The sequence below is a fragment of the Leptidea sinapis genome, chromosome 36 (genome assembly GCF_905404315.1).
Source record: "Leptidea sinapis chromosome 36, ilLepSina1.1, whole genome shotgun sequence".
In the NCBI taxonomy this organism is placed as follows: Eukaryota; Metazoa; Arthropoda; class Insecta; order Lepidoptera; family Pieridae; genus Leptidea; species Leptidea sinapis.
Genome location: NC_066300.1, coordinates 1,721,302 through 1,735,852, shown reverse-complemented (window position 1 = coordinate 1,735,852; position 14,551 = coordinate 1,721,302). Strand labels below are relative to the sequence as shown.

Here is a 14,551-nt window from a genome sequence, read left to right as displayed (position 1 = left end):
ATGACGGCGACATTAAATACGCACAAATATGTGAAATATGAATGTATTATGTGAAATTATGATACATACATACACCTGCGTTAACCATGTTTATTAGTTCATCGCACTGTCGAATGCGTAATTTTATGAGATCTTTGCATCCGTCTGTTTCTTGACTCAAGAAATTGCGAAGTGCGTACATCGCGTCGTAGCCACGGCGCTGTCCAAATGTTCAATGTTCTAGTTACGTCTGATGAATGGGTGCTATATTCAATTAGCCATGATAGAGACCAAATTATGGTCCTTCAATGAGTGTAAGCAAGACGCTACGTGGAGTGTGGACAAGCGAATCACTGACAGCTCACAGTCAGCCGCTGCCGAGCCGACAAGTCCAGTTGCGCGACGGCCGGCGCACGAGTCTACCGGTTATTGTGTTTAATATAATGCGTGTAATGTGCTCGCATTTCACTTGACGTTTCTTGCCACGATAACATCAGCAAACGTGATATCTAAGAGCCGATCGATTAATTCGATTATTACTTGTGACGTGAGACTACCAACATGTGACAAATGATATCAAAAGTTAGTACCGGCTAATGTCTTGCACCGACAAAAAAGACGATATTCCGGGAATGCACACGCTCGAATGCCGGTTTATAGTGGACGCTTTATTTCAAGCAGTTCTCTTATGATGCCTCGAAGGAATAAATGGATGCATCTAGTCGCGGGCGTAGTCGCCGGGGTCACTATCGGCGTGTTCTTGAAACTGTGTTTGAGGACTTCTTCAAGGACGTCTATAGATGTCTGCCCGGAGGCAGCCAAGTCTTACGTCGCTCCGGACCCATTAGCGATAATCGGTTTAGATTCTGGAGAAAATATACAAAACTCGAACAGAACTTTAGTGTTTGTGGGTGTGATGACCGCGGAGCAGTATTTAACTTCTAGAGCTAAGGCTGTTTACGATACTTGGGCCCAGGACCTTCCCGGGAGGCTTGCGTTTTTTAGTTCCGAAGTGTCCCGAGCGCCGGGATTGCCATTAGTGCCCCTGCGGTATGTGGACGATAGCTATCCGCCGCAGAAGAAATCCTTTCTAATGCTGTTGTACATGTACGAGAATTATGGTGATAGGTTCGAGTGGTTTATGCGTGCCGATGATGATGTGTATGTGAGAGGTGATAAGTTGGGAGAGTTTTTGCGTTCAGTGGACAGTACGAAGGCACAGTTTATTGGTCAGGCGGGTAGAGGAACTGCGGCGGAGCGCGATGCCCTGTCTCTGGATTACAATGAGAACTTCTGCATGGGAGGTCCCGGAGTGCTGCTGTCACGGGAGACGCTGCGCAGGGTGGCTCCACACGTGAAGTACTGCCTGAAGCATCTGTACACCACTCATGAAGACGTGGAACTGGGCCGGTGCGTTGCCAAGTTCGCAGGCGTGTCGTGCACCTGGAGTTACGATGTGAGTATAACTTAATCCTGCAATATTAGATTATATGATAAATAATAATCATTATCAGTTTGAAAAATATTATTACAAGATATCTTTGGTCTAGTCAATTTTGATTACCTTTATACTTTGCAGCATGCATTATTTAAGACAGGTATAAAAATAAATAATTAAGTATAAATATAATATCATCACCTCAGGTTACATTATAATAATTGTAATAATAACAACATTTTTATATTTAAGTAAGTATTAAAAACCGTTTTTGGCATAAATTACATTGGTGATTAGTGACCTAGATATTACTTACTGAATAACTTAATATAATCCTACGTTTCAATATTTTGATCCGTGTTAAGATCTGTTAATTGGTATTTGGTACTCGAGTGGCAACAACACAAACTGGTTATTTTTTACGGTTCAGACTCGGCTTTGATCCTTGCTCAAGACTTAAGATCAGCGCAATTAAAATAGTAACACCTTGAATGCAGATTTATAATAAATAAAAATAAACTTTAAATTTATACATAACACAATATTATGTAGTGAAAGGAACGGTTAATCAAGTGTGTGTTCAACAAACAATACCGAACCCTAAAAAAGTACTATTTATAATTTTCATTTTTGTATGTCTGTACATGTTTAGCTTCTTGAGCTAATATTATCCGCAATTAAAAGTGACGCGAAGAAATATAGAAAGAAACTTATTATGTATTAGACTAAAAGACAAAATAACAAACAATGAAATACGGAAAAAAAAGTAAACTTAAAGACATAATACAAATCGCAAAAACTGCAAAATGGAATTGGGCAGGCTGTATATCAAGGGCCAGTAACGAAAGATGGAGCAGTATAGCAACAAACTGGAACCCATTAGACGCCAAAAGAAGAAGAGGTAGACCTGGTACTAGATGGAGAGACGACTTAGTAAATTACGAAGGAGTGATGTGGTCACGCACAACATACAATAAGGACCAATGGAAAAAGAAGGGGGAGGCCTTTGCCTAGCAGTGGGATGATATATAAAAAATATTGTAAATAAATTAGTTATAGTCTTAATATTGTAATAGGCCTTAATAAATAAATAAATGTCTGTACATATTATGTCCTATGTCCGAGCAAATCACAGAAACTACCAAATATCTTTAATAAATATAATATTACAGGCTAGGTACATATTGTTACGTTAGATGCAGCCATTGTATTTTTGCTGCTCTATAGCGTACACGCGGAAGACGTCGCGGACACCAGCTAGTTATGAAAAATGCAAGCCTTCGCCTAGCAGACAAACAACAAATCAATACCATTGATTTTATGTGACGAGTGGTCAATGGGTCAACATTCTATTCATAATCATAACTGCCTTTTGTGATAATAATATATTATATTATAATAGTAAATACTTGAAGTTTATTACTTCAAGCCCCATAAACAACTTTTAAGCTAGTAATTTGCAGCAATTTTTGCTGACCACAAAAACAAATGGATTTAAGTAGGTACCTACATGGCGTCTGTAATTCGAGTTACGTTTCATTATTACAATAATTTAACCATTTTGCTGGCACATTTGCAAGATAGTGTAAGGTCTTTGATATTATCTGTATGCGTAATTTCTATGTAAATTTGATTCAGTAGGCGTGTGTTTAAATTCAACGTAAGATTTTTTTGCTTATCTGTGCTAATAATAATAATACCTACGACTTACGATTACGAACGGGCGCTCGTGACTGTCCGCTTTGATTTCATTTACGCGGCAATCTCGACTATTCAATTGGATTGTGTTTACATTATTTTATTTTAAATGTTTTGTAAGGAACCGTTTATAGAGCGCGTATTAATTTAGTTAACATAACCATTTTGTTTGTAAACTGGTTGCGGTAGTAGCGTTACATTAACAAATAAGTTTGCTTCATGCTCGGCGCTGGTAGACTTCTGGTAAATGTAAACTTGGTAATTTGCATGAAAAGTGGCACAGCGGGATCACCTCTTGCGGAGTTGGCTAACATTAACATAACACATACCTTGGTATCGTATACGTCTACCATTTGTCTCAAAATAGAGTCTTATTTGTATTATAGTTGTATATAATATATATTATCATATATGATTCTATAAAATAATATTGAATTCAATGTCTTTTTCGCAGGAATTGTTGGAGTCATCAAGTTGAAATTAGCAAATACTTAAGGCTCTCTTGAATCTGTATAAAACGGGTTAAGTGCAGCCAATATATGTATATAAAGCTATAGTATACATATATTTTTAATACTTTCGTTTAAGAAACAAGAGAGGGCGCTGTAACAATATGTACTTAAACATTTTTGTAATTCGCCTTCTTAGTTTTTTTTAATATTTCACTTTATTGTCCCTAGATAGTCTCTTAAAATTTCATCTGTCTCGCTATTGTAGTTTAAGAGATACAGTTTGTTGACAGACAGACAACCGAACAGACAGCGGTATCTTAGTTGGGAAAAATACTTACGAGAAAATTAGCAGTCATTTTTCAATACAAAGTATCCTGACTCCTGACTATTTTCTCCTTGATTTTGTATTATATTTTATAAAAAAATCTCCTTGTACATATTTTATTAAAAAGAGCGCAAAAATAGAATTCTGGGAGAGTTTCTTGCGCCTCTTCTTCTCTTTCAGAGCGCCATTTGTTTCTAAAGCGGTGGCAGTATTAGACGTGACATCAAAAATAATTCTAAGGAATCAATTTTGAGGAAAAAAAATTATGCCTTTTATTAATTTATTAACCCTAGATTACTAATTTTTTTTTTCTAATAAGATCAATATCATCATTACGACGCTTTTTTCATATCATCGTTTAAACGGAATAAACAAAATATATGCCCTCCCCATTCAGTTTTCCAAATCCTATTGTGTTTTGAAAAAAGCCGAGAACGAAACCCAAATTTTTCAGTTTTTTACCCAGGATTATTAGTCGGAGCTGCAGTGTTCTTGGTCGCGCTGAGTTTTGTCTCCCCCGGCTCAGCGATAAATGAAATAAATATTGATTTAGATTTTTTAATCAGAGAAGGGCTTTAGCTAATATCACCAGCTAGTATTAGACAGGGGTAAACCATCGTGTCGACTTCCAGTTGTCCGTTTTGTAAATATTTCCTAAATTTGCGAATTATTATTATATTATTAATCGGGTTCGGGAATTTATTTATGGAATGTTCTTACGATGCAAGAGATTGTAGCAATGAACAGAAACCCATAGCCTGTTCACCAATGGTCTTTTTCTTTATGTCATAAACCGTATTCGGTTGCAGTAAAAAATAATGAAAGCATCACGATTCAAATGACTGATAACGGCACGGAGCGGTCTGAAATTACGTCGTGATCGACTCATTAGTTCATAGCCAACACTAATAATTGAAGTTTGAGGCGTTGTCTGGTATCGAATATCACAAAAAATTTGATTTGTGCCAAAAATTATGAACCACGATGGATTTGAAACGGCGCGGGTGTTATGAAGTTGTCTATTGCTTGCGCTTGCCGTTTCAATTGTAATTATTGATTTTTTTTTATTATGCTGTACAGAATTTAAGTTTCAATCATGAATCCTGACCGGCGCTGCATTGTAATGAGCAGGGCGTAATACTCATCATCCGGTTAAACGTCTTGTACGTCTTGCCAATTTTTCTCATAAAAATAATAAGATATTTATCATATAGTTTAGTCGAATTATGTTCTGTCATCAGATTTATATCGCCTCAGACCTCGCCGATACGTAAAGAAAAAATGTCCAAAAAACAGAACTCGTGGGCAAAGCTAACAGCAATACGCAGTGACCCGTTACACCAGGTTCAATGTCTCCAGTAACGCAGCTCTCGTTAGGATCTGGTTTATTCAGATCATTATATTTAAGGCGGGCCTGAGAGTTATAAATGTGAAGACTTTTAGCAATAAGTTATTTATATAATATAACTTCAACACGGACGGGTTTCGCAAATCAATAGATGCGTAGAGCGTTTTCGTTCTTACGGTTACTTTGACTTTTTTTATGGAATAGGAGGACAAACGAGCGTACCAGGTGACCCGGTGTTAAGTGATCACCGCCACCCACATTCTCTTGGAACACCAGAGGAATCACAAGAGCGTTGCCGGCCTTTAAGGAAGGTGTACGCGCTTTGAAGAAGATCTTGTAAGAAATCCTCCCGAGCTATTCAGCTTAAATCATCTTCATATTATGTACTTTTATATGTGTGTACATTTTAACTTGTGATTTTTTTATGATTAATTTCAATTTTTATCTTAGACCAATTATACGTCTAGAGAGACTGTGACAACTGTTAAACCGTCGAAAAAAATGAGGGTGACTGTTGACGTCTATTTTGAGCAATGCACGCATACTAACACAAGATGACACGTACACTAAAGTAATAAACCTGGCCTGTTTTCATCGGTAGTCTTGCAGAAAGAGGCTCTATCTAAACGTATAAATTATGTAAGCTTTTTATAGACTTTAGTGTTGTGACTCGTGATATTTGTCGCATCGCTTTCATACATTATGATTAAAATGATTAATCTGTAAGTATTTATTTAAGAGTTTGACAATGAGTTTCTTGCTACTTCTTCTTCTAATTAAAGCTCAACTTTTCCGAAATGGTGCAGAATGGTAAAATGTATAGTTACGAGCACTATCAATAAGTCGAATAGTCCTAGCGCTATAAGGCCTTTTAAGGAAATAGCAAAAAAGGTTAGTCGACATCAGAGGAGACCGAAGAGCTGGCAGCTACCTTGGAAAAAGAATAATTAGTCTAGCTCAGGGGTGCTCAAACGGTCGATCGGGATCGACAGGTCGATCGCGAGTGCTTTTTGAGTCGATCTTGAGAAAAAAAGCCATCTTATGAAAAGTATGCTCAGGACATGCAGTGTCACGCTTCAACATCCAAAGTCACTCTTTAGTTAAGCTTAGAACTTTAGAACGCGTTTGTTTTGTAAGAACCAATAAACTAGCAATTTTGAATAATAATTATGAGATTTTTCATTGACATTTAAGAGCAGACCTACACTTACCTTGGCTAAGAAAATGCATATTTTGCGCAAAACTAATATCTATATCATCGTGACACTCTACCTAGACGACAATCCTTCATCACACATACCTTGTACCTTGAAGCCTCTCAGAGCTGATCGATCGTAGTCTAACAATTTTGAGGTAGATCGCCAGCAGTTCAAGCTTGAGCACCCCTGGTCTAGCTATTCAAAGGGAGAACGCTGCCAGTATCTTCGGAACCTTGCTTAAAGGAACTCCTTGTAATAATATGTATACTTTAGTAATTATATTATATTTTTAAAGGTTCTTAGATTTAGGTTCATTGTTCTAGTATATTAATATTATACTTTTACGTAATTCTCATTGTGTATATATCCGTGCTTTATCAGTTTAATGCCGTCTTTAATGAAATAAGTAAGGCTCGTGTGACTAATGTATAGTTATACAAGAGATAACTGTATGTACATTGTTCATCCCAGCCACTACTGACACGTATTGCTTCGATGGTCGGATTTGGTACGGTTTATGTGTGACAGACACCGCTCTATGCAGAAGATACATGGAGGCAGATGAAACCCCAGAACAAGAGGAATATCACGGAGGAGTAGAAAAATAAGGACTCCGTGTCACCTTACATAACAGTGAGGTACCAAAACAAGCCGGTAAACGTGTAAATACATAGCCCCACGCATACACTTACACTAATACAAGCCGATCGAAGGCCGCCATTATGAGATTTGCCATCGTCTGCGACAGATCAGTTTGCGTCGCAATAAAAGTTTTAAAAATGCCGTCGTGCGTTGTGAAAAAGTGTAAAAACAATACTATAAAAGTTTTTGTCGATATATGATTATTTAAGGGTCAAACACACACCAGCATAAAGGTGCTTCACTTGCTAATATCACGGCACGGAGTCCTTCTATTTTTACTCGTCCGTGGAGGAATATATGAATGATGGTCGGCCTGGCTATTCATTATAAATCATGTACCGAAGTTAAGCAGTGAAAAATTAAAAGCATCTACTATTAAGAATACATCTTTAATATAAATCAAGAAAAAAACTGAACCAAAAAAAATCACCTAACAGAATGGAGTAACAGTAAAGGATGCAAACAAAGAATACCCGTCGTCATCAAAAATAATAAAAATCGTAGGTCTCTGTCCCTCAAACAAACATCTATCATAGGTGTGACCAGACACCGGTTTATGCAGAGGATGCATGGAGGTGAGGTGAGCATGAACATGAACAAAAATGAACAATCAAGAGGCTAAGTACGTAAACAGCCCAGCTAAACTAAGTATAAATCTTCAAATAACCTACGAACACACAAATACAGTCACTTTTGGCTGTATAATGATTCTATAACTCGGTCAGAATGTTATGAAGTCAGCAATTTAAAATATATTGCGTTTTAGACATGGCGTGATGTCCATTTGCTAGCATACTCAGCACTTACTTAGCAAATAATTGACTGAGACTGACCAAATATTATAGAAACTTTAATATTATATTTACTAGTTGCTGTCCGCAACATCGTCCGCGTGGAAGCTGCTATAAGGAGGCAAACCTCTTGTTAATATTCGTCCAAAAATTAAGCTAAATTTACTCTATAGTTTATGTATTTTGTCCGGACATACATGCAGTCAAATAGACAAAAATTCTATATAGCACTAGTTTTGGCTTCAGTATTGTTTGAGAACACAGCAAGTATTCTTAAAAAAAACACATACACAACATTGTCTATTGACCTAAGTCAGAATGAGAAAAAACACTCCTAAGCGGCTGTTTAAAGTTAGCGGACCATTATGAATAAGGGGGTAAAAATCTAATCGTGTTACTAATTATATCTGCGAAGAGACATATTTATTTTTAGTGAATAGCCAACATACGGACAGTCCCTGCTGTCGGTTATAAAGTTGCTGTAGGCTTAAAAAGGGATGAAAAGTATTTGCAAACGTCATAAATATACGTTTAGATGTAGGTAAAAATGTATAGATTATATAACAGTGCTGAGTTACCTGGTAACAAGTAAGAATGGCGCGGTTGTGAACACGCAAGCTACAACCGATTACAATCTTATCTCGTCCCAATTTAATGACGCGATACAACTCGTATAGAGGTCGGCTCAAATATTGAATTGAGAAATAATCTGATATTGCAAAATCGTATTTATCGTGGGATTAATAGTTAAACTTCCTCCATAGTCATAAAACGGCTTATGGGCTGTTTAATATCTGGTTTTTGGCAAAATATAGTCGTATGACTTTTTTAAGTAAGACGACAAACGGGCGTACGATTACTTATTGTTTCAACGCCAGAGGAATCACAGGAGCGTTGCCGGCCGTTAACGAAGCTGTGCACTATTTTAAGGTACCCGTGTCGTGTTGTCCTGTGATCACCGCACAAGGAAGCTATATAGCTGAAGCTACGCCAGTCATCCAGATGGTGGTAGAGATGATATTCTGCCTCGTGATTCCAAAGGCCTAGAGATCCTGCACAACGAAAAAATAATAATAATAGTTTAATAAGTTTTGTCTTAAATATAGTCATAATAGTTTAGTCTTGAATCATAGTTTTGAATAAAGTTTGAGGGCTTTGTCCAGCAGTGGACGTCTTCCGGCTGATGATGATGATGAATAAAGTTTATTTTTATTTGACTTTGACTTTGAGTAGGAACGAGCCGGTGATCGAGCTGTATGTAATACATTTTTGCAGGGACGATTTGCACATTTTATCCCTGGCGGGAATCGTTATATTTAAAAATTAAAATCTAATTTTAAAAATTCTACATCCTTTCTCATTCCTTGACGTCGTTTGGCGACAGGACGGTCGCTTCATTAACTCTGTAGATATTCATTATATTCAAAGTCAGGTAGAGCTACCTGATTCGCATCAAATGATTCACATTTCATCTCACCCCAAACAATATATGAACAGAAAAAATCCGTAGGGCTGCTCTCCATTATTTAAATCTTATATATATTATATATAATATACTATCTGACCCGACAAACGTTGTTTGATAGTAAAAAAATACTGTTTTATAGGAATTTGCCAAAAATATTTCAAAACATCAAAAATTATTTCGTAAAAATGCTCCCTGTTGTTATAATGAAATTGTTTCACAGCGGAACTGTCTAACCGTGCGTCACTAAATTCTCTCATAGAAAATATGTACATACAAAACAAATATTGAAAATAAAAATAATTATGGGTCCCAAATCGAAATAAAAACTATCCTATCTCTCAAGTTGGACCAAACTGCACTTCATGAAGTAATCCCCATTAACATCCCTTCATTATTTTAGGAGTCTATCGCGGACAAACAACGTGTCACGTAATTTATATATATCAAGTTTATATTAAACCAATACCGCGATTCTTGTTAATATATTTTGTGTATATCTCAAAAACGGCTGAAATGATTTGAATAAAATTTCACGGGAATTTTTGGGAGCGAAGACTTATTTCTACGACGACACATATACCCCAATGAGTGGTGACTCTATCTACTGAGCTAGAGGTCCCAGGTTCGATTTCCAATTGATGCGAACATGTTTGATGATATGCATGTTTGATCCCCAGTCATGGTTGTCTACAATATGTATATTTAAGTATATCGTTTTATATATACCTATATCATGGTCTTACCACTCTACAAGATAATGCCTAGTTTAGGGCTTGATAATTTTTGTAAAATGTGTCAGTAAAAATCTTTGGCAAAACGCGCATTGCTGAACTTCGATGCCCGCCATCTTCCAGATACCTCTTTGTATTTCCTTGCATAAAGGTTCATCTCTTTCACTGTTCTGGGTCAGACTTTTTTATGTTTTCGTGTCCAACGAGCAGATCTTAGGCACCCAGGTACAGATCAGACAATAATCGTAGTGTGCTACTAATAGTAATCTTACAAATTAAGCGATTTATATTTAAACCGCATAATAACTTATTTCCTATATTTTTTATGAGAATAAGCGATTCTTGAAAAACCCAAATTCTAAGCGCTCGTCGTAATCATAAGCCCAATAATTTAATTATTAATTCTATCGCCTTTCAAACCGAATAATTCTTCACGCTAGAAAAAGGCGCCTTCTTTACTTGACTCTCACGCCTATATCTTCATATTCGTCTGTCACATCTACCACATTCATTTGCAGACACCGTGCAAGGAATAATACTAGCGTTTGATTGTACGCGGCTTTTTTTTGTTCATCAGCCAACTACAATAAGAACAAATAGGTACATTACATTTTTATCAGACAAGTCATATATTTTTATAGATCACGAAAACCTCGCGTGTTTATCGGGGTACAGAGAGCCATTCATTTCATGAAACCTATTTGCTACCCTAAAATGCAACTGGCATGGAGGGTTATTGAATTTGATGGTGTGAGGAATAAGGTAACACATGGCTCTTCGTACCCCGAGATAAATGCGATAGAAGAAGCATAATGATATAAACAATATTACAGACTTAGGCCCGCGCCATATAGAGCGCTTGTTTGTGGGTGATCCAGCTTGAAGTATTGTCTCAATCTATTGAAGGGCTCAATTTCTTCGCAGCCAATTGGCTTCGAAGGTTAATCCAAATTTGGGTTAAACCTTAATATGCTTAATAAACGAGTGTTATTAATATCGCATTGCGATATAATAATACTTCAAGCTGGACCACCCATAAACTAGCGCTCTATATGGCGCGGGCCTAATTATGTAGTATTGTTTGTCTCATTGTGCTCGCATTTATCTCGGGGTACGAAGAGCCATGTGTAGCCGTATTCCTCACACCATCAAATTTAATTACGCAATTATGCAACGCAACTGTGTTTGCACGTAAACAATTATGTTTAAAACAGTTTAAATTTTCATAGATGTAGAAAGTGGCAACCCTACGTGAGGTCGAGTCCTTCGAGACAAGCTTCCATTTTGGGGAACTTGGTAGTTCGCTTTTGTTCCGATTGTTATTTTATTATTCAATAACAATAGGCTCTCGCAAACTTTTCTTTTTACTAATCAAAAGTATTGACTGTAAAACGTGAAGATCCAAAGAAGGCGATGTATTCTGTATTATTGTACCGTCAAAAGTCATATCAATTTAATCAATTATAGATATAATGTAATACAAGTTACTTGAATGGCTTGTTTGTTTGGTTTGTTTGACAAAGTGCGAACTACTACTAATTCAAAATAGGATTTAAAATCACTTATTGAACGTCCAATATTATCACCCATTCAAAATAGAATGCCATAGACCTGATAAGAACCAGAACAAGAAATGCATCGGGCTTTTTTAAAATAAAAATACATTTATAATTAAATGGCCTGAGGGTATTCGCTTCATTCCCAGTCTGTGCCATCATCCTGAGCTCGCAGCTCACAAGACTAGACAGCATCTGCTAATCCGTATTGTATCGTATAGACAACTCATGAAGTTGAACTACTGGCGTATTAGTACAAAAGTCGAGTTACTGTCTACTCGCATTGTGTAAACTAGCCATATTGGCTTGTACAGCCATACTGCCTCATAATTTCACGATGATCATTTCATCAGTTTCACTCTGGGTCGGTGATAAATAATAAATATTATTGTGTTTCTTACCAGGTTCAACCAAGTATCACCGATATGCTGCGGTTTATAAAGGCCAGTGGTGCTCTTCACGTAATTTCAAAATCATTGAGGTTAAGTTTCGATCGTATCCAAGTTTCGCTTTAGATTGCTATTCTCCTATCATTCCCCTAGACCGTTAACTGAATCGGAGTTGCGAGTGAACGTCATTAGAAATACAAGCTCGCTTTACCTTACCAACACTGCTCTACCGAATCTAAATTTTTTCTACTAGAATTAAAAGGGTTATCTATGCTATTTTAAATGATGTTTTATATTGTACCAAACGCCAAAATGTTGCAGAATATTCATCTCCCAACAATTGATGTTCGAACTTGTTACGAGAATACGCATCATACGTTTTCCCTACATAAGGACATAACTTCATCAAAATCGGAACTAAAACGTCAACGTGTGTTACAGAATACGAAATTTAAACTTTTTGACATATGGTCGATTCGATTCTATTCTCGGTTTGTTACGAGAATAGGCCTACAGGCCGCTCGCGATTAACATTCGCTCAGTTGAACCTTATTTAAATATATAACTATATAGCTTTAAGCTCAAATTAGGCACAATGTACCATGATATCATGTAAATGTAATAATTTTGCAGGCTTTGTATACAAATGATATAAGTCCGGAAATTCCAATAGCCGCAAGCAAGCCGAAGGTCGTGTATTCAAAACAATCCAATACAAAATCCTAAAACACAATAACGCTATTATCGTTAATATAGGTTACGCATTGATCATGCAATAATTACCCCTGTTGTTACGCAGATAGGTACCAAAATAGAATAAATTAGCTTACCTACATCAGCTGACCGGTCATTAACCTTGCCAAATGAGTTCATGATCAGTTAGACAGGGCACGGTTAATTGGTGTCAATTGTGGTGTGCTTTCCCATTGGAATGCTTTCAACATTTATATAAAGTGTAGTACTTGAGATAATTGATACTTAGTGTCGCACAATATTAAATGGACGGACAAGTGCTTGCGCGCGCCGAGGTTCCGTACCAACGAATGTGAATTTTTTATTGAAAATTTTTTTTTTATGTAAATGGAGGACAAACGAGTGTACAGGTCAGCTGGTGTTAAGTGATCACCGCCGCCCACATTCTCTTGCAACACCAGATGTTTCCATGTCGTATCGACCCGGAAACACCGCACAAGCAAGTTCATTCCATAGCTTGACTGTACTTGCAAGAAAGTTTCTAGAAAACCGCATTGTGGAGGAACGCCCCACATCCAGATGGTGGGAATAATATTCTAAATTTTGGCGTGCCATGCGAAAGTGGAATACGGTGTCAGAAAGCAGGTCAAACAGCCCCTCGGAACAATCACTTGTTTTTCCAAATTTGCAATTTAATGAAGGTTAAAAACTGCTCTTTATAATTCCTTGTAATATATGCTGCAGTAGATCCCACATCCCTACGCAACACCAAAGTAACAAGCTGATCGGTTATGTCCTGATCCGCGATGTTTCAAACCGGAAAATGATACTCCGCCCCGCGTTGAGGTGAGAACAGTACTCCATTTGACGCTAAATTTGCGTCTTATATGCATGGGGTGCCTTTTAAGTGAAGGACTGTCTCGCCTTACTGAGTTCACCAAGCTAATTGGATATTTAACGCGACTCGTTCATGGAATAAGATCCTTACGGTTCCGGCCGGATATCTCCGAGTTTGATTCACAAATACCATTATTCCTTATGCTAGTAATAATGTATTTCTCATGTATGTGCATTCATATCGATCTGACAAATGGGCCGAAAGTGGAACATTTATTACATATAAATGTTGTATCCAAATAAATGGTAATATTTTAAAATGGAACGTCTTAGTAAACGTAGGGATACACTGGCCCCCTTATTCATAATAGTCTGCTAATTTAAAGCATTGCTCATTCTCACTCTGTCTTCTTCTATTGACCTAAGTCAGAATGAGAAAAAACACTCGGCGGCTGATTTAAGTCAGCGGACCATTATGAATAAGGGGGTGGATCTTTTAATCCTTAATAAGTTATTCCGTAATAAAATCGATTGCCCACAATTATTGCCTAGATTTAACTTCCGGACACCAAGTATATACCCCCGTAATATTGTTTCGACTTTAGTACCACCTTTTCGAAAAACAGTTCTGGGGACAAATTCTCCACGTCTGTTGACATTAATTGCGATTCCTTGTCCAGATTCAGGAAGAACGTTAGAGATTGCTTAAAATAAATATCATATAATAATAATAATTATGTAAATTCCAGGTTTTTTGGCAAACATAAAGCAAAATCTGTATAATATAATATACCTATCATAACTATAATATTTTCTTGTTATAATTATTTCAATATATGAGTATTTTTTCTTAGCCTTATTCTGTGTACGGCTATTTTGGGATTAAATTTTTAGTATCTGATACTTTTCAGTTTTTGAAGACGGTTTTTTTAATCGTAGTTTTTTTAATGAAAATAAAGAATGAGAAGACACACAGGACGTTCAGCTGATGGTATTTGATATGCC

The 14,551-nt window shown here is 36.8% G+C and overlaps 1 protein-coding gene across 1 annotated transcript in view; it reads left to right on the top strand.

Moving 5' to 3' along the window:
• Positions 1-368: 368 nt before the first annotated feature.
• Positions 369-14,551, top strand: part of LOC126975493 (chondroitin sulfate synthase 1) — a 50,886-nt gene continuing 36,703 nt past the window's right edge. Inside the window, exon 1 of the mRNA XM_050823418.1 lies at positions 369-1,435. Within this exon, the coding sequence (XP_050679375.1) occupies positions 626-1,435 (810 nt within the window). The 5' untranslated portion in view covers positions 369-625. The remainder of the gene's footprint in view (positions 1,436-14,551) is intronic.